Consider the following 20202-nt stretch of genomic DNA (forward strand, 5'->3'; position numbering starts at 1 on the left):
AATTCTAAGGAGACACTCATTTGAAGATCTAAGGTTACGATTTGGAATATAACGTGTCAGGCATTCCGATATATAAGATGGAGCGAGATTATTTAAGGCTTTATAAACCATAAGCAGTATTTTAAAGTCAATCCTGAATGACACAGGCAACCAGTGTAGTGACATCAAAACTGGAGAAATGTGTTCGGATTTTCTTTTCCCAGTTAGGATTCTAGCAGCTGCATTCTGCACTTGTTGCAAATGATTTATGTCTTTTTTGGGTAGTCCTGAGAGGAGTGCGTTACAGTAATCTAGTCTACTGAAAACAAAAGCGTGAATTAATTTCTCAGCATCTTTCAATGATATAAGAGGTCTAACTTTAGCTATGTTTCTTAAGTGAAAAATGCTGTCCTAGTGGTCTGATGAATATGCGATTTAAAATTCAGATTACAGTCAACGGTTACCCCTAAATTTTTTACTTCCGTCTTAACTTTTAATCCTAGTGCATTAAGTTTATTTCTGATAACCTCGCTGAATCCATTATTGCCAATTACCAAAATTTCAGTTTTCTTTTATTTAGTTTGAGAAAATTACTATTCATCCATTCAGAAATACCAGTAAGACATTGTGTTAGTGTATCGAAAGAGTCGGAGTCATCAGGTGCTATAGATAAGTACAGCTGTGTGTCATCAGCATAGCTGTGGTAGCTCACGTTGTAACCTGAGATAATCTGACCTAACGGAAGCATGTAGATTGAGAAGAGCAGTGGACCCAGGATAGAGCCTTGTGGAACACCATATGGATATCATGTGTCTTTGAGATTTGATTACCACAACTCACAAAGAATTTTCTCCCTGCCAGGTAGGATTCAAACCAATTTAAGACACTGCCAGAGAGGCCCACCCATTGACTAAGGCGATTTCTAAGAATATTATGATCAATGGTGTCAAATGCAGCACTCAGATCTAAGAGGATGAGAACAGATAAATGGCCTCTGTCTGCATTTACCCAAGTCATTTACTACTTTAACAAGTGCAGTTTCTGTACTGTGATTTGTTCTGAAGCCTGACTGAAAAGTATCAAGAATAGCATGTTTATTGAGGTGGTCATTTAACTGCATAATGACTGCCTTCTCTAGAATTTTACTTAAGAAGGGTAGGTTAGAAATGGGTCTAAAATTTTCAAAGGCAGAGGGGTCAAGATTATGTTTCTTAAGAAGGGGTTTAACTACAGCAGTCTTAAGACAGTCTGGAAAGACCCCCGTATCTAATGATGAATTTACTATGTCCAGAATATTGTCAATTAGAACGCCTGATATTTCTTTGAAAAACCTGGTTGGTATTGGATCAAGGACGCAGGTGGAGGGTTTCAGTTGAGAGATTATACTATGTAATTCAGGTAAATCTATCCTGGTGAAAGCATTTAATTTGTTTATAACGGAGTACCGGGGCTTTGGAGGTTCTGCAGTGTTGGGGAGATATACTATGTTATCTCTAATATCATTAATTTTTTGAGTGAAAAATACAGCAATGTTCTCACAGGTTTCACTGGAAGTATTCTGGGGGCATTCCTTTGTGTTACCTGGGTTTAACAGACGGTCAATTGTTGAAAATAAGACTCTGGGATTACTAGCATTGTTATTTATAATATTAGAGAAATAGCAGCGCCTCTCAAGACGGACTGTGTTATTGTATTCTGTTATTTTAACTTTTAATATTTCATAGTGGATAGTTAGTTTAGTTTTCCTCCATTTACGCTCAGCTCCACGACATGTTCTTTTTAAATCAGACACTCTTTGGGTCTTCCATGGAATAACAGTACTAGAGGATTTTTTAACTGTCTTTACTTTACTAAACAGACAGAGATGCAGATCTTCATCACAAAGGAAAAGGAAAGGGGGTCTCTTTCTAAATTGAAAAAAAAATTGGTGCAACAACGTTTCCATGTTGTCCAGGCACTGCAATCACAATCTGGAATTATTCGCTATTAACTGTAAATCATTCTGTTCACCGAGAGAATTTTCTTCAACAATTCACATCACAGTTTACATCCTGCCTGAGGCAAATATGAATGAAGTGCAGAGGCAATTGTCACTAGTTTGGAGAATAGTCATGCATACTCCCCAGGTTATAGTGATGGTCGACTTCAGTCATGCAACCCTAATGATTGTGCTTCCTAGATGTAAACAGCTTGTTAAATGCCCAACCAGGTAAGGGAAGACTTTGAATCACCGCTCCTGTGCTATATGTGATGCATACCAAGCTATACCTCACACTCCTCATGGTAATTCTGACCATGTTATCCTACAGTTGCTACCTACTGTGGACGCTGGCCCGGACACAGACAGACAGACAACATAGTTCCACCCAACACACTGTTTATTTACAACTATATACAAATTATGTTCGTGCACTCACAACCCCAGTGCCTCCAGCACTGATTCCCCAATGTCCAGGCCACACAGTCCTGTGCCTCTCTTTCTCCTGGCCGCCTCCAGTCCTCACTCCAGCTCCGTCCTCTTCCACCCGACTTCTGCCAATGACTGGAGGGAGGCCCTTTATAGGAACCGGATGGGCTCCAGCTGCTTCCGGCAATCAGTCCTAGCCACACCCCAGTGTGGCGGAAGTGCCGCTGCGCCCGAAGCCGTCCGGGTGTCCCCTGTCGTCTTCCCCCCAGCACTTCCTGGTGTGGTGGAAGTGCTGGGCTCCAGGGTTCCTCAGGCACCTGGGCGCCGCCTGGCGGTGGCCACGGGCCCCTACAGGGTTGGGCTTCCAAGCCCTCTACCCCCAACATAACCAGGACAGATGCCCCCTCGCGGTCTGGAGGAGGCACAAGCCCTCCTCTGGTCCTCGGGACCACACGGGATATTCCAGCATCGGGGAGCCGCCTGGCAGTGGCCACGGGTCCCTACAGGGCTGGGCTTCCAAGCCCTGTACCGAGGCCCCCAACATTACCAGGATAGACGCCCCCTCGCGATCTGGTCCTCCTGGGCGTCCCGGCCGGACCACACTACTTATAAACAAAGGCTAAAATCAGCTAAACCAGCAAGAAAAACTATATGTTCATGGACTGCTGAGTCCGTTGAAATATTACAGGATTGCTTGGATTGGTCTGATTAGGATTTTTTTAAAAATACTTACCTGCGTGGAGTATGCATGTTGTCCCCGTGTCTGCATGGATTTCCTCCCACAATGCAAAGACATGCAGGTTAAATGCATTGGCAATTCTAAATTGTCCCTAGTGTAATTGTCCCTGCCGGGGTTTGTTTTGTTGCCTTGCACCCTGTGTTGGCTGGGATTGGCTCCAGCAGACCCCCGTGACCCTGTAGTTAGGATATAGTGGGTTGGATGATGGATGTAAAAACATTCATGAGCTGACTGATACTGTGACATCTTATATTAACTTCTGAGAAGATGCTTGCATTCTCAGCAAAACTATTGTGATTTATAACAATAGAAAGCTGAGGCTCAATTCAGAACTAAGGATTCTTCATTAGGAAAAAGAAGCTGTCTATAAAGCTGGTGAAAAGGAAGCATACAAACAAGTCAGGAACTGGCTAAATAATCAGAATCACGTTTATTGGCTAAGTGTTCACAAATACAAGGAATTTGACTCCGGTTTCTGGATGTCTCGCCAAGTATAGTTACATGACAGATATACACACAATTGATAAGTGCACACCTGAGATAAAAACAAGACACACAATGTAAGCATATGCATAGGAAATTCATACAATGCAGGAAATACTGAAATATATGCACATTAACTACATGTAAGAATATTGCAAGATATTGGGTTCGTGCCCATACAGAGCAGGGACAGCCAGATTATCTATTTGTGAGCTTTATGGTCTGTGGAAAGAAACCATTCTGCTTGTTTTGGCATAGTTTAGTCTATAATGCCTGGCAGAAGCGAGAAGTTCAAAAATGTTGTGGCCTGGAAATGAGGGGTTGATTTTCCTAGCTGGCTTCGTGACTCTGGAATAGTTTAGGTCCTGTAAGGGGGAGACTGGTGCCAATGATCTTTTTAGCAGACCTAACTATTCATTGTAGCCTATTTTGTCGTCTTTCTAAAAATAAATTGCAGCTTGTTGAGAGGTTTGCTGATAAAATAATCAGGTGTGCTTTTCCACCTGGTGCAGACCTGTATGCATCGTGTCACAAACCATGTCAATAGGATCAGCATGAACTGTTGCATAAACTTCCCTCTGGTAAATGCTTTAGGTCAGTTAAAATTAACAATAATAGACAACTAAACAGTTTCTTCCCACTACTAACGTGTTCTCTCATATACTGTATGAAGGTGTGCGTATGTGATTTATGTATGTTTTTTTATTTTTGTATGTGATGCTGTGTTATGTTGTAAGCAGCTACAAAGTTGCCAAGTTAAATTCCTGTAAATAAAGAAATAACAAATAAAAGTGATTCTGATCCTAAATGACTTTTTCACAAAAGTGTAATTCTTTGTATGACAGTTAACCGTATCAGACCAAGTGTGGCAGTGCCGACACACCCGTAGGACTTGAAGATTTACGGCAAAATATTGTATTTATGTGTTATGGCCATTTTTAAAATATTCAAAGCCTTTTACACCAATTTAATTAAATTAGTGACAAGCTCTAAAAAAATAAAGCAAGAACTTGAGTTTTTGTTTTGGATACATTGCAAACAATCATATAATAGTGTTCTTGCCACTACCAGTGGTATGCAAATAATACAGGATTTGAATCAGTGCACTAGCATTGATGGGCAAAAATGGCAAATATATTCATTTAATATAATATCTACTACACAATAAAGTGTGCAGAAAGTGAAGGATTGCGAATTTTATGCGTCTACTGTATACAGCACTCAGCAGCCCAGCCCCTCTACAACAATGGCACATGGCACTCATGCTTGAGGAAGTCTTTGTATGTTGATGTCGCCATCAGCCAGTCAAAGGCCTTTAATTTTAGGTCACTGACTTTTTCAGCAATCTAAATGCAAGTAAGACATTTTAGGGAACTGACATTAGGTGGACCCTGAGTCTCCCAAGCCATTTTATCTGGTGTGGTGGTGTCAGCAGAAGGTTTTGCCTACATCTTTCTTCAGTTAACTTGTAGCTATATCTTTGTATTTCAATACAGATTTGCTGCAATTAAACAATAGTACAGAAAACTACAATAGCAAACTTGTAAATAGTTTGGCCAGGTCACTGAGTGCCAAAAAATGACTTTTTTACCAGCACTGTCTCCATGGCCACGGCTGCCATTTAAGATACAGGAGATATTTGTTTGTATGTAAGTTATCTATATTAACTGATTTAATGTTAATGTTTTACCATTTTCATTTATTTTTTATAATATTGCTGTGCGTATAGAACAAAGCAGTGCTTGGGAGCTGTGCTAGTCATGAGGGCAGAGTCTGGTGTTGTGTTCTGCTCTGTAAGTCTGCTATCTGCAGAAGACCTCTTGAGTAGAGATACAGAGGTAGACCACTAGTTAGACACAGAAACCAATTACGAATTCATATGCCAAAGAACTAGGGTGTTGTACCGTGTTAGCCATTATGAATGTAGAGAAAAGCCAAGCAAAATGACACCTTTTATTGGCTAACTAAAAAGATTACAATATGCAAGCTTTCGAGGCAACTCAGGCCCGGAGATGGCATATTGTAATCTGTATGCTGAAGAAAAAACTTAAATGGGCAATCCCTCAAAAGAAGCAGGAGCTGAAGACGGCTGCATTGGGGGCTTGGCAGAGCATCACCAGAGAGGATACTCTGCATCTGGTGATGTCTGTGATTCGCAGACTTCAGGCAGTCATTACATGCAAGGGATATACAACAAAGTACTAAATATGACAGCTTTAATAGACCTGCCATTGCTATGTTACAAACATTATGATGCCCTAAAATGGGGGGACCACGTGGTAAAAGTGTTGTCATTTCCACCTGGTGTTTTTGATCTGAATCTGAATTGTTTGATTTGCAGTTTTAATCTGAGGAGCAGAGGAGTAAGTCAAGGAAAAATGTGTCTTTGTCCCAAACATTGTTCAGGGTCCTGTATTTAAAAAAAAAAAAACGACAAACTTTTTGTGGTAATTATTTAGAGATATTTGTTAATGATAAAACCTAATTCTTTATATTTTTTGCAATTTTCAGCTTGTCTGGGGGAGTATTTTACTGAACCTCATCCATCACTATAACAGTTCCATTTTGGTTCCTCCTTGCATATTTAAACTAAGGTGTCAGTACATTTTCCATAAGCAGATTGTCTATCTCAGATTTTACTTAATGTGTTGTAAAGATTTGGTCATTTTACTTTTAATTCTCACTTGTGTTTCCTTCTCTGACTGTTTTGGCTCAGTATTTATCTTTCTGAACCTTTCTTATTTATTCCTGACTTCATGGTGCCTTCCTAACAATGTCTCAAGTTTTTTATGAAGTGCAAGGTTTTTATGTCAATTGGCTCATGGGTCTTATCACCTTGTAACCTCAGTTACCTTCAGTTTACATATTCAGGAGAATTATTTTAACTAGTTTAGTTGTGAAAAAAGTTTGAAGAAGCTAAATGTTCAAATATCATTTGACAGGCCTGTATTTATAAATCTAACCATTTAACTCCTGCTACCTATCCAAACCCTAAACCCCCAAACCAAGCTATTTGGAGTCCTCACACCATTCACATATCGCCCATGCAGGATTAAACAACCCTCATGTGTGTTTTGGGTGTACCGTTTTAATCCTTATTACTCATGTGTATTTTGGACCTTACAGCTCTATAATGAGAAATGCAATTCATCCATTTTTAACAGTTTGAAAATGATTCTTGGCTGAAACATTGTAACCGTTAAAACCTCCATTGTATTGTGCGCATTTTGGGCAAGTGCAGAATGCTGTATATTTTATTTGTTTCCCTTGCAAAACCATAAATGTGTCAGAATTGAAGTGTATTCAGCACTTTTAAGTGAAAGTTTTTTTTTTCTTTTTTCCCAGATTTTCTTTGCAGTTGCTAACACTAAATCTGTTTCATTCATTTAGTGGACTTGAACCCTGATACACGAGAAGTAGACTGCAGTGAAATTAAGACACAGATTCTACTAGCAACTGGTGCTCAGGGTTTGAAAGAGAAAAGTTTTACCAGGCTGCTCCAAACAGTAAGTGTCGGCTTATTCGTATAATGATAGCATATGTAGGTTTATTCATTATGAAGTGGAAAGTATCATCGCAATTTTGTTTGCATGATACTAAATTTGAATAACTAGCTAATTAAGGTTAACTCTAAAAGTAGATTCTTATATTTTAATTCTAACCAGCGGTCCCCTTTTCCTTAAACGTTGAGAATGTGCAATGTGCCTTTTGTATTGTTCAGATTGTTTGCAAGTATTCTTTATAATCTACTGTAGTCTTATGATTAACCCTCACAGTGACATATTCATGAACAACAAAACTATGTGCATGATTTAGAGTTGGCTGTTACAAGTTTCAAAGCAATTAACATGAATGACTTATGTGTAAGGATTATTGATTTCATTATTTGTTAGTTATATTACTTGTATTACTTTTCTTCAGAGAAACCTTTTGGTCCACTCACAATCATTTTTTTGGGGTAAAAAGTGTAGTACTCCACGTAGAACAAGGAGTAGATGGCAGGGGAGTAAACAATTAAAGACCATAGCAAGAGCATATGGTTAGAAATCGTAGACTGTCAAAGCAGTCATATGCTAAGTCGTGTTTACAACAAGCACCCAAAGATCAGCATTTAGGGGCACTTCTGAGGTTCACTAAATTTAACTAACAAAGAAGCGGTTAAGTAATAAACAAAGCTACGTGCAAATGCTGGTTTATTAGTGTTTAATAAAATAATTTTGATTGCACTTGTATTTTATTTCATAATAGGTATATTCAATATAATTTAACAAAGGAAATCAGAAACAGTTAAATATTTTGGGTTGAAGTAATTCAGTTTAATTTTAAAGTTGTGCTAAATAATTTTCTTTTAAGGTTTTTGAGAAATATATTACAAATGTACCTCTGGGGCACATGTGGTAAAGAAGAAATCAAGAGAATACAGTTCATTTACTTATAAGTGCAAGAATACACTTTTTAGAATCCACAACATGGTTACTAATGGTACAATATCAAAAAAGCAGTCTCAATGAACAAGTTGCAGGTATGATTTCCTCTTGTGAACTTTCATGTGAATGGTGGGTCCCAGAGTTGGGTATAACAAATCTATAAACGGGCCAAAGAAGCTGAAATGATTTCAGATTTTTTTAATGACTCAATAAGTGTCTGCATCCTGTTAGACCACATCGAAATTTATTATTCCTTTACCTAAGTTTTTATCTGCATAGTGTGACTTTCTAACCCCCTGTATATCTGTCTGTGCAGAGGGAGCAGGGTCGATGTCACAGCACCAGTTTCTCTCATGGGGAGCGTTGTCACATCCGATCACAGTGAGTTTTCTGTTTAATCAGTTCATCCTTTAAGCTGTTCCTACTGCGATTGCGGTTAGAATCAGGTTACAGTATAGCAATTTGCCATACCAACAATGCTGGACAACTCCAAAATGGTTTGTATTTAGGCGTCTGAAAAATAAGTTCTTGTTAACAATGAAGCACATTTCAAGATGGTACAGTTACTTGTTTCTAAAACTTCACATAAGTAGACAGGTGTAGAATATTTAATTAATTTTGTAATTTTTTGTTAGTTTTCTCCCCAATTACATGGCACACCGTGAGAATTTACAACAGAAGGCATTCTGTGGTGTGTATTCAGAGAATGGGTCCATGTTCATGTCTGCTTGTCAGGGTAAGTATTGTAAAGAAAGATTTATTCTTCTATTTGGAGTATGAGCTGATCTCGAGTTTATAGTTTACTTTTTTCCTTAGATCAGAATGTGAGGCTTTATGATACACGCCATGGTCGTTTTCGTTTGCTGAAGACAATAAAGGCAAGAGATGTTGGATGGAGTGTGCTTGATGTGGCCTTCACACCTGATGGGGCACACCTGCTCTATTCCAGCTGGTCTGACTATAGTAAGGATTAGTTTTGTATAAAGAGGCTTTCAGTTTTTGAATTTAAGAAGAAGGAGAGAATAGTAATGTTGTGCTTTTCTTCCCAACAGTCCACATCTGCAGCATAGATGGAGACAGTGAGAGTCACACTGCTCTGGATTTAAAGTAAATATTCTTTTTCATAGAATGTTAATAGAATCCGTTTCCATGTTCAATAGTGTTTCACTTCTGACATATAATTATTTGTGTTCTGTTTGTTTTTTTTTTTACTTTTAGCTTTATAAGGCTACACATTGAAGTGCGTGTGGAGTTTTTTTTATAAAAGGTGAATAACAGAAGTGTGCAAGAATATATGGATTAAAACTGCAGTGGCTATACATACATTTCAATCTGATATATTTGATGAAAAAAGAGACCATAGTGATGCTGTTTTTTTTTTTAATGTTTTTTTATACTTTCACTAGGTTGTGATACTTATAGTGAGCAAGCAAAATATCTACAAAATATTATTTCTCAATATTTTTACTTAAACATCCAAAAAAAAAAACTTGGGTGCTCCTCATTCTATTTTTTTTTCTTCACCAAACATTGTGAATACAGCTACATTATACAGCGATACCTCACTTAACAATGTTTTTAAGCATTTTAATTTGTCAAAAGAACTATCATATGGATATACTGTATGTTGTAATACCCTTTTGGATGGGAGTAGGGTGGTGAGTTTTGGGTGGGTGTTGTGGGGCTCTTGCCTTTTACTTCCTTGGCCACCCTTCAAATGCCGCTGCTGAGGTTCTAATATTTTATGACTCATTCAGTGCACCGCTAACATGGCATTTCTTTTTTTCAGTTTCTACCCACGCTATAATCTACATTTTAGTTGCTATATGTTTTCATGATATACTGGGCAAATTGTATTTTTATTACTTCAATAAAATATTACTATAGCTACAACACCTATGAAATAACTAAGCAGTCACATATAATAACTTTGTACTCTGCAGCACACTCAATATCTGTGACCAAAAATGACTTTTTTGTGTAAGGAATTTGCATAATGTGTACCACAGCACTCAAGCAGACTGGTACTAGAATTTGTACTTGCGCTATAGTGTGTTTTACGTTGACATCATTATAAGAAGGTTCATTCATAGATGGTTTGTTAACCAAGGTACCGCTGTATTTCATATTTTTGAGCTGTGTTTGGGTGTGGAATGTCCTCAGTCATCATATTGTAATTATAAGTGGTTTGTATGCACTAGTGGGACCATGTGTGATTCTTTGTCTGGACTTGTAGTGTTCATGTGCGTGCTTGAGGAAAATGTTTGCCTATGCCTGAAGCATAAGTTCTTCTGTAGTGTGTTGGATACAGAAGAGTGATTATGTGACCCTTTCTGGTGGCTGGTTCTCCTGTTGACAGAGATGGTAACACCATACCTCAATGAACCTTCACTCTAATATGTTCTGCTTTTTGAACAAGAAAACATGACTTTCACTGAAGAAAATTCTTGCTGGTGGCAGTGGACGTTATCCAATCAAAAATAAAAGTAGACTATTCCATGATTTAACGTGCAAATGCAAGATGTTGCATAACAATGTACAAAGTAACATGACACTTGATGGACATCTCCTACACTGATTATGGGAATTCACAGGGACACTGCAAAGTAATATTAAAATATTTGGGACATCATGTGATAATTCGTTTTTTAAGTGTTTTTATCTTTTCAATTTGTAATATATTAAGATTTGTAGTATGATGGCGCAGTATATTGCATTTTTTTTATTTCAACATAACTATGAGTAGAAATGTGTCAATCTATTACACACATACTAAGGAAAAACACTTTTTTATTGATTGTGAAAATGGAATAACATTAATGGTTAGCGGCAACCTGCTTTAGTTAAACTGACATGTCAGTTTTGAACTCCCCCTAGATCTTCCAGGTGTCCTTCTACCCCTGAGTCTTTTGCTACCTTTAAAGGGCAGTTAGGCAGCCTCCTTAGTACCTTGCTTTAAAGAGACAACGCTGTCTGAGCGTATCTACTCTTGGACTGTGTGCTGTTACTTATAGAGCAAGAAATTCCCAAGTGGATATCTTTAGGTTTTTGTCTTTAGAAAATAAACATGCCCCAGTTTCTTACTGCTTCAGAACTTTTGCTATTTCCCATCAACCATGTGCCATACCCTACCTCCTGTCAACTTCCCATAGCATCGTGTTCCCAAGGGAAAGCATCAGCTGCTCATGATGTCTTGTGTGTAGCCTGCTTTCTCGTGTCCTGAAAAAAATGTCACATTTCCTCCCAGGTTGCCGCTACTTGGTGCTCCTGCCTGTTGTCCTTTGTCACCTAGCACACATATAGGGTTTACCACCACATAACACCCCAGTGTTTCCAGGGTGAATTATTGTGCTCATATGAATTATTTATGAATGCTTTGAAATCACTTTTTTTTTTTTTGGCCTCCAAACTCAACTCATCTGAGAAAACCTCGACATACCATTGAGCTCATCTTGGTGTCTAGTTATGCAGATCATTGAGCTTTTAGGAGTTTTCCCACCAATTTTTAGTGCTATAGATCCAAATATTCATTTTTAGGACATTTTTGGATCTGTTTTGTGCAGGAAATGCCCTCGAAGTTGTGCATGACACATTATCTGACTCCAGGGGTTCACCCCCTAATGAGATGCAAGGGGACAAATTTACACCTTTTTCACAAAGCTTTCAAAAAATGGGGATTAGTAATAGAGGCGTATAGAATGTTATGTTATTTTAGGGCTGCTAATCACAAATATGGTAATATTGTTGATATCTGATTCTTTACCAGTGATCTTAGCCCTCAGAGCCACTCCCAGAATGTTTAAAATGACAAATTTCAGATACAGACATTTTCTCAGCACTTTTGGTGGAAGCTGCAGCTTTTTTACAGACACTTGGTATTCTCTCTTTTCATTCTGTACTTGTTGGTCTTGATTAAAATTAGAGTTGATCTGGTTTCTGGCTTGTCACTGGTAGTAGTCACTAGAAATCAGATAAATGAGGACCGATATCAACATTTTTGGTCATATGTAATACATAGGTATAAATCACTGTGCTGTCAAGAGTCCTGGCATACTACAAACTAAGATTGTCTGTCCTGTACAACGTACAGTAGCATATGGAGACTGGTTTATGCTCAATATAGAATCTGCAAACTGATTTGACCAAAAGAATCAGAAAGCAATCTATTTCAAAGAAAGTTGTTAATTGCATTTGGCTACAGTGTTCAGAAGTTACTGTTTGACAGTCCCACTGCAAATATAAGGTCATCTGTCTCTGTGACTCTACCAGAACTAAATTTAGACAGTGTTACAATGTGAGTGTTATGTACTGAGTGTCCCCAGTCTTACTGTATAGACTGCTGAGATATTTAAATTCATTTCACCAATTAAAAAAAAAAAACTTGAGTAAAATTATAAAGGGAGCCATTGAAAGTATATTAAAAATTGAATCATAACACATCATAAAAAGAAATATATTGTGAACCAGGTACTGTGTTTAGATGTTGCCTTATTATGGGTCCCCGTCATTTCCCACTCCTGCTAGTGGGGCAGCTTATATCATAATATATATAAATATATAAAAACACACTCTGTAAAAAGCTATACTCAGTTATGTTTACCAAGTGTCCAAGTAAACATTAAAAACACTGGGAAAAAGAACATAAGGCACCATAATACTGTTCTGAATGAAACATAAAGAACATAATTGTATAACTTTTGATGTCTTGAATTCACAAATAAATAAAATAAAAGAGTATCACTCAAGTGTTCATGTTCAGAAAGGCTCAATTCTGTGAATTTTACCCCCTCACCTTAATTATAACAAGTGTGGGATTTTTCAAACATGCTTAACATGTTTCTTGGCGATGCCCATACTGTGCAGTATATCAACAGTCCAATTATTTTTTTATTTATTTTTACTCCTCTTTACAGTCCAGAAGAACGCAGATTCTGTGTTTTCTCTCTAACTGCATCTTCAGATGGTCGTGAAATACTTGGAGGGTAAGTTTTCAAAATTAAGATATGTTGTTTACAAAAATGTATTCTATTTTTCCTATCTACATTCACCTTTCTCCCCTGTTTAGGGCCAATGATGGCTGCTTGTATGTTTTTGATAGAGAACAAAACAAGAGGACACTTAAGGTTAGAATACTTAAGACTTATTAAATGATATTTGTTATGCATGATTCTAATTTTATTTTGTGTTACATAATTCTTTTGAATTGAGTATGGAACAAATTACTAAGTGATATAGTTTTAGCAGAAACGTCTACATCTTTTTAAAAGTATCTAAATGAGATATTGGGACAACATAAATATTAGCTAGCTTTAAGTTTAATGAACTGAATGGTGGCCTGTCATTTGTCAAATGTCTTGTTCTTACTTTCTATGGCTAAATATGGTAAAATCTGTTTTTGCTTAGTTTAATATCTGCAAGTTCATTAAAAACAAAATTTTGAAAAGTTCAAAAGGATCACCATGGCAATTATCTAGACAATCATGCAGTTTTCTTTAAGCATTTGTAATAAATTACCTACCTGCTTATTCTAAAAGTGGTGTATGATTAGTGTCATTCTTTGTACACTTTACAAAAAGCACATTTTATTGCTTTTTTACACTATGAATATTTGATCTTTCATTCTTCATTTTTGGCAATTTTGGCACATGTATGTTGTGTTTGGTCATCCAAAAGAAACTTAAGTGTGTTTTAGAATTAAAGCAGTTTTGTTACAGTATTGCTGAAGGAGCAAAATCTATAGGCTATCAACCTCTGTGACAATTTTTATTTTCTTTTATTACATGACTTTGTGTTGGTCATATGACCAAATGCAAATCAGTTCATTATTATTATGAAAACTGAAACTTATAAAGATCCAAACACAGCAGTAATGCTGAAAAAAGTCCTTTCTAAATCCTACAGATAAACAATCCCCAGTGGGTCTATAATTCTTTCATGAACACCGTGCATTAACTTTAAGTAATTAATACAGATTCAAAAAGAATTGGAACACTTTCAGACATGTATTTTAGCATCTAAGTATCAATTAAACATGTAGTTTAAACCAATTTGTAAAGGAATTTTTAAAGTCTGTATTACAGATGCTCAATTTGTGCCCCTCATGTCACACAGAGCACTTCAATCCTGGAGCCTAATTCATTCCAGACCCTTTGTGGTATATTACTGTCAGCGGTTGACATGGAAGCCACAATACATTACATCATTTGCTCACAACGTTTAAGTAAAATCTGGAAAACATTAAGGATTTTACATTTAGCGGGGTTCAGTTTTTATGATACTGAGTAATATATTTTTGAAAGTATTCAGTTGTTTTTCAATTGTACTTCTCTTTCTAATAATCTCTGTAGAGAAAAGCCAAGCAAAATGACACCTTTTATTGGCAAACTAAAAAGATTACAATATGCAAGCTTTCGAGGCAACTTAGGTCCCTTCTTCAGGCACACATTACATTTTACATCTTGCCTAAAAAATGGGCCTGAGTTGCCACGAAAGCTTGCATATTGTAATCTTTTTAGTTAGCCAATAAAAGATAGATAGATACTTTATTATTCCCAAGGGGAAATTCACATAAACCAGCAGCAGCATACTGATACAAAAAACAATATTAAATTAAAGAGTAATAAAAATGCATGTAAAAGCAGACAATAACTTTGAGTAATGTTAGCCTTTACCCCCCGGGTGGAATTGAAGAGTCGCATAGTGTGGGGAAGGAACGATCTCCTCAGTCTGTCAGTGGAGCAGGACAGTGACCAAAGTCTGTCACTGAAGCTCCTCCTCTGCCTGGAGATGACACAGTTCAGTGGATGCAGTGGGTTCTCCATGATTGACAGGAGTTTGCTTAATGCCCGTCGCTCTGCCACAGATGTTAAACTGTCCAACTTTACTCCTACAATAGAGCCTGCCTTCCTAACAAGTTTGTCCAGGTGTGAGGCCCCCCTCTTCTTTATGCTGCCTCCCCAGCACACCACCGCGTAGAAGAGGTCACTCGCCACAACCGTCTGGTAGAACATCTGCAGCATCTTATTGCAAAGGTTGAAGGACGCCAACCTTCTAAGGAAGTATAGTCGGCTCTGACCTTTCTTACACAGAGCATCAGTATTGGCAGTCCAGTCCAATTTGTCATCCAGCTGCACTCCCAGGTATTTATAGGTCTGCACCCTCTGCACACAGTCACCTCTGATGATCACGGGGTCCATTAGGGGCCTGAGCCTCCTAAAATCAAAAGGAGTCATTTTGCCTGGCTTTTCTCTACATTCATAATGACTAACATGGTACAACACCCTAGTACTAATAATCTCTGGTTATTTTAGACATAAGATGATCTTTAGGTATCATGAGATAATATAATAGATTTATAGAATAGATGTCAGAATTTATAACAGATTACCCATCTGTTTATTTTATCTTTCAACATTTATTCAGGTGATTCAAGCTTAGCACAGATTAGTTAAAGTCCACAGTGAGCAAAACAAAAAAGTGACTCTGCTAGCATAAGACCATGACTTTATTATATCGCCTTGCAGGTTGTTCTGTAAACTAAATGTCACCTTTTTCTTTATAAAAATCTGTCTGTGTAAACACAGTCTACCACCACTTCCTTTCCACCCATTGAAACTTAATTTTTCATTATATTTTCAACACAGAAATTGCCATATAATATCTTGCCTGTAATGTGTTGGTTGCCATTCTTAAGTGATGAGCATGCCTCTCAAAATGTTTAATGAAAGCTGCCCTGTTCAATATTCACCAATGTTTATTAGAAATTCTTTTTAGTCAAAGGCTAATATTTTACTAGAAATATAAACTTTCACTGTACTTTATTCCTTTTTCTACAGTTGTTATATTTTCAATATTCCTAAAGATGCAAGTTTATTTTCTTGTAGATTGATTCACACGAGGATGATGTGAATGCTGTGGCCTTTGCAGACGTTTCCTCACAGATCCTCTTCTCAGGTGGTGACGATGCCCTCTGCAAAGTCTGGGACAGACGGACTTTACGTGAAGATAATCCACAGCCTGTAGGTCATTTGGCAGGCCACAGAGATGGAATCACATTTATTGATAGTAAGGTAATTAGTACAACTTATTTCCAGAATTTTACTCCATATCCCAATGATGTTTTAGTAAGATATTTTATGGTTTCAGTTGTTCTTAATTATCCAGGTTCTGTATTGACATAAATTTTTATCTTATCAAAAAATGTTGACTTTGCTTTCTGCATTTAGGGTGATGCTCGGTTTTTAATTTCAAATTCCAAAGACCAGACAATTAAATTATGGGATATCCGAAAGTTTTCACCAAAAGAAGGATTAGCAGCATCACGGAAGGCAGTTACTCAGCAAAACTGGGACTACCGATGGCAGCAGGTGCCTAAAAGAGGTTGGTGAACTTTTTTTCAATCTGCTTGTCTATTAACTTTTTTCCATAAATAATGTGCTAAGGAAAAGTCTCCTGCTGTTGTTTAGATAAGTAAAACTTTTATTGTCCACTCCTGCTATGAATTACCTCATGTGATATAGTAATGTGGGTTCTGAAATGCAGTATAGTGCTTCACATAAGTTTCCCTTTTATGGCGTGGACCTAGGTTTAAAGATAGCAGTTGTAGCCAGCCGGTCTTTTTAATCAGCATAAGAAAAATGTGTATAATGAAGTAGTCAAAATAAAAAAGGTCCAGATAATGAAGACTTGCTTGTAACACTTCGGATATTTTTTGTGTTTCCTGCATATGTTGATTATTTTTTTCCCTTAATTTGATTCAAACTGCCAACGATTGTCCCAACTTGTAGTTTATTATTAAATAATTTGTTGAACCTACCAGTATACAACATAACCATAATCACTTTTCCTGATCACCACAGAGGAGATACTTGAACATTTTTCATTGGACCACTTAATAAACTTTTAACATCTGACCAGATTAGAAAAGCAAGCAAGGCAGTATGCAGGTTAAAGTAAGGTCTAGTACGACTGTGTGCCTAAAGGGGGTACATTTTTAAACTGTAAGGATTTGGTTCCCCCCACCCCCCCATCTACAGCTGGCTTGCTATGAGGATTAAATATTATGAATATGCTGATTAAATCCAGGTTAAACCTGAATACATAAACATTATTATGTATATGTAAAAGGATGCAATTAGATTTATTTCTTTGCTCCAAGAGTATTATTTATGATTATTATTATTAGGTCTATATACTGTATGGCAGGTCTGAGAAAAAGATGAAAGGCCTCTTTGGTAGTTTTTGATTCCTGCTTAAAATGTTCCTAAAATATGATCTGATCTTTATCTCAGTCTTACTCTGATTAACTAAACATGTCGTTTTTCAGCCAAACTTTCTTTTTCTGTTCTAATCTACAGGGATGTTGGGTCAGTTGCTAACTCTGACCTACAGCTTGATCCCAAGAAAGTCATGTGGTCAAAAGTGTGTGGGATGGGGGGAATAAATTAAAATCAAAAGTGAAAGTACATGTACAATTGTAAAGGGTTTCTGTGCTTGTAAAGTGCATTTAGATTGCATTTGCTATTGAAGGGCATTGCATATTATTGTAAAATAAGGGCTATTTGGATTTTAACTTTAACGTTGCAGATCCACTGTATGCATGTGCCATTGGTACAGTATAAAATAATCATAGTAAGGCGTGCAAGACTTTTTTCCCATGAGTCAGTCTATCTGTCTTACTTGGGTCAGCCACAGTTAGCACAAAGATATCTGCATGCAGTTCATGCATATAACGCCATCTATCAGGTGTCAGCAGCCATTTTGAGAATAGTGGATATATATACTCCTATTTACTATTCACTCATGTCCTGCAACTAACAGGTGTCCTGTCATGTCGGGTTCCTGCCTTGTACATTCCAAAAAAGGTATAATGTATTTGAGGAGTTTCTCAGACTATGCTTTTACTTTAACTGGAGTAGTTTCCAGGCTTTTTACTTCAACCTAACTAATTTTAGCACCATCTAAAGTTAAGTACCAATTCTTCTTCTCATTAGCACGGCTCTTAATTAATACTCTTCTTTTGTATATGCTGTGGATGTGTTTGATTTGTTCAGTAGTTTTTTTTTTTTTTAGTTTTAGTAGCTCATAGACAATCAGCTATACTTTCAAGAACATCCTGGTATCTATCACCGTTGGATGTTTCATTATGTGTTGTGTTTTTATTATACTGTGTATTTATTATATTTGATACTGTAGTGTAACCTTCCTTGTTCTGTAAAGTTAATTTTAATGGTAGGCTATAAATACGATCAATACTGACTGATTGATGGATATGATATCAGGTTACTGTAACATAAACTACAACAGTCTTCTTATGTAAAAGAAAATACTTCATGCACTGTATAATAAAAACAAAACTGATATTTTAGTTTATTTTACATTCAGCCGAAATAGAAAATTAATTTCCATAGAACATTTTGCATTTAATGAATTCCCAATCTCAACATTTTGAAAAATTACCTTCCAAACTATTTATGATTATTACATGTTTAAGTTTAAGTAATATTATGAGCTACTCATAGTAGAGATTCTGAAGCTTAATATTGTTTTATTTGGTGTTCTGTCTTTAGCTGGGGATAAAAATTATTGGCCCACTGTGAACACAAGTCAGTTGAAGAGATATACTGACTCAAGTATTTGAATACTTGGGCTGATATAAGGCCTAACTTCGGCCCAAATCTCAGATTAACTTTGGCCCTTACAATCAGTTAAATTATGAGAATTCCTGAAAATCTCTAAAAATATATAGTGTATACACTTACATATAAGTCAGGTCTTGAAACCCGAAAAATCAATCATAAAATCAGACCTTGACTTATACACCCGTTCAAAAATGCGACACTTAATTCTCCTTGCCTCCTCCAATCTTGCATCCTTTTCTCAGACACATCAAAATTTGTTGCAGCAGCGTAGTTACCGATTTCTTTCACTACTTCAACAACATTTAATTTAAAACCAGCTTTATATTTTCTTCTGCTCGAATGCTCCATCATAGATAAGGGATGCTCTTACGATAAAGGTGTATGAGGGTGTGAGATACAAAAAACACAAAGCAGTGCAAACATTGCTTCGGAATAGTTTGGGTATTACAGTGTGGTCACGTAGGCACAAAACAGAGAGAGAGGTTAGGAGCACACGCTGATACAGCGCATTGCTGCACCCACATAGAAAAAAAAAGGCAGTGTGCTCAATGGTTACTCTCTGGTGGGCGTTAGCATATCATAATCTCGTGTACCAATAGCGTGAGTTTTCCGCCTTCGACTTGTATGAAATTATACTGTAAAAGCAAGTCCCGACTTATCCGCGAGTATATACAGTGGGTATGTTTGTGTGTGTGTGTATATATATATATATATATATATATATATATATATATATATATATATATATATATATAGAGAGAGATATAGAGATATAGATAGATAGAGATATATCAAATCCTCAAGAATTTAGAAAAGTTTCATTATTCTCAACCTTGCAAATTATGTTTAATGTAATATACATTTCATCTACATCTGAATCCCCTGAGTGTCAGTATCCAACAACAAAGAAAATATGTTGGATAGAGTTGAATGGGAATACTTATTTCCCATTTAAAGTTAGTTTGAGTTTAGCCCATATATAGAGTGTGTGTGTGTATGTGTATGTATATATGTATATGTATGTATGTATGTGTAATATATATATTTATAGTGCACTATGTTGTTACTAGTATATACATTATATAATGTGCAGTGAATACACTTGACTTGAGCATTCCTAGTTTTCTTACTATTTCTCTGTACGTTTAGCATTCATTTGCTCAGAGGTTGATCTACTTGCTGATTCCTGAGCAGCTCTTGTTTTCTCCACCCTAGCGGCCCGCTTCTTCTCACGTTAAAACTGATTAAGGCAGCGTTTGTGTTGCAATTACTTAGTAAGTTTTCGTTATTTTTCACTTAGGCTGACACTTAAGTCTTCAATCTGCCTCAACAATGAGTTAAGATATAAAGAGGTAGAGGAAGTGATGTTGAAGGTGGTAGGGATGAGAACAGCGCCCATGCTCATGAGCTGCACTGCCGGCCGCTGCCGAGAGTTGATTCTACACTAAAATAAAAATAAAAAGAGTAATAAAAATTATCACCCCAAAAGCGGACAGTAGAGGTCACGTAGTATAAGTGTACCACATT

The 20202-nt window shown here is 36.8% G+C and overlaps 1 protein-coding gene across 2 annotated transcripts in view; it reads left to right on the forward strand.

Moving 5' to 3' along the window:
- The window catches only part of dcaf11 (ddb1 and cul4 associated factor 11), a 40180-nt gene that overhangs the window by 18443 nt on the left and 1535 nt on the right, over positions 1-20202 (forward strand). For both annotated transcript variants that reach the window (XM_039747494.1, XM_039747499.1), the window contains exons 4-12: positions 6999-7114; positions 8352-8416; positions 8671-8771; positions 8852-8998; positions 9088-9142; positions 12949-13017; positions 13101-13158; positions 15919-16104; positions 16261-16414. In XM_039747494.1, the coding sequence (XP_039603428.1) occupies positions 6999-7114; positions 8352-8416; positions 8671-8771; positions 8852-8998; positions 9088-9142; positions 12949-13017; positions 13101-13158; positions 15919-16104; positions 16261-16414 (951 nt within the window). The remainder of the gene's footprint in view (positions 1-6998; positions 7115-8351; positions 8417-8670; positions 8772-8851; positions 8999-9087; positions 9143-12948; positions 13018-13100; positions 13159-15918; positions 16105-16260; positions 16415-20202) is intronic.

This window comes from Polypterus senegalus, chromosome 1 (genome assembly GCF_016835505.1).
Source record: "Polypterus senegalus isolate Bchr_013 chromosome 1, ASM1683550v1, whole genome shotgun sequence".
NCBI lineage: Eukaryota > Metazoa > Chordata > Cladistia > Polypteriformes > Polypteridae > Polypterus > Polypterus senegalus.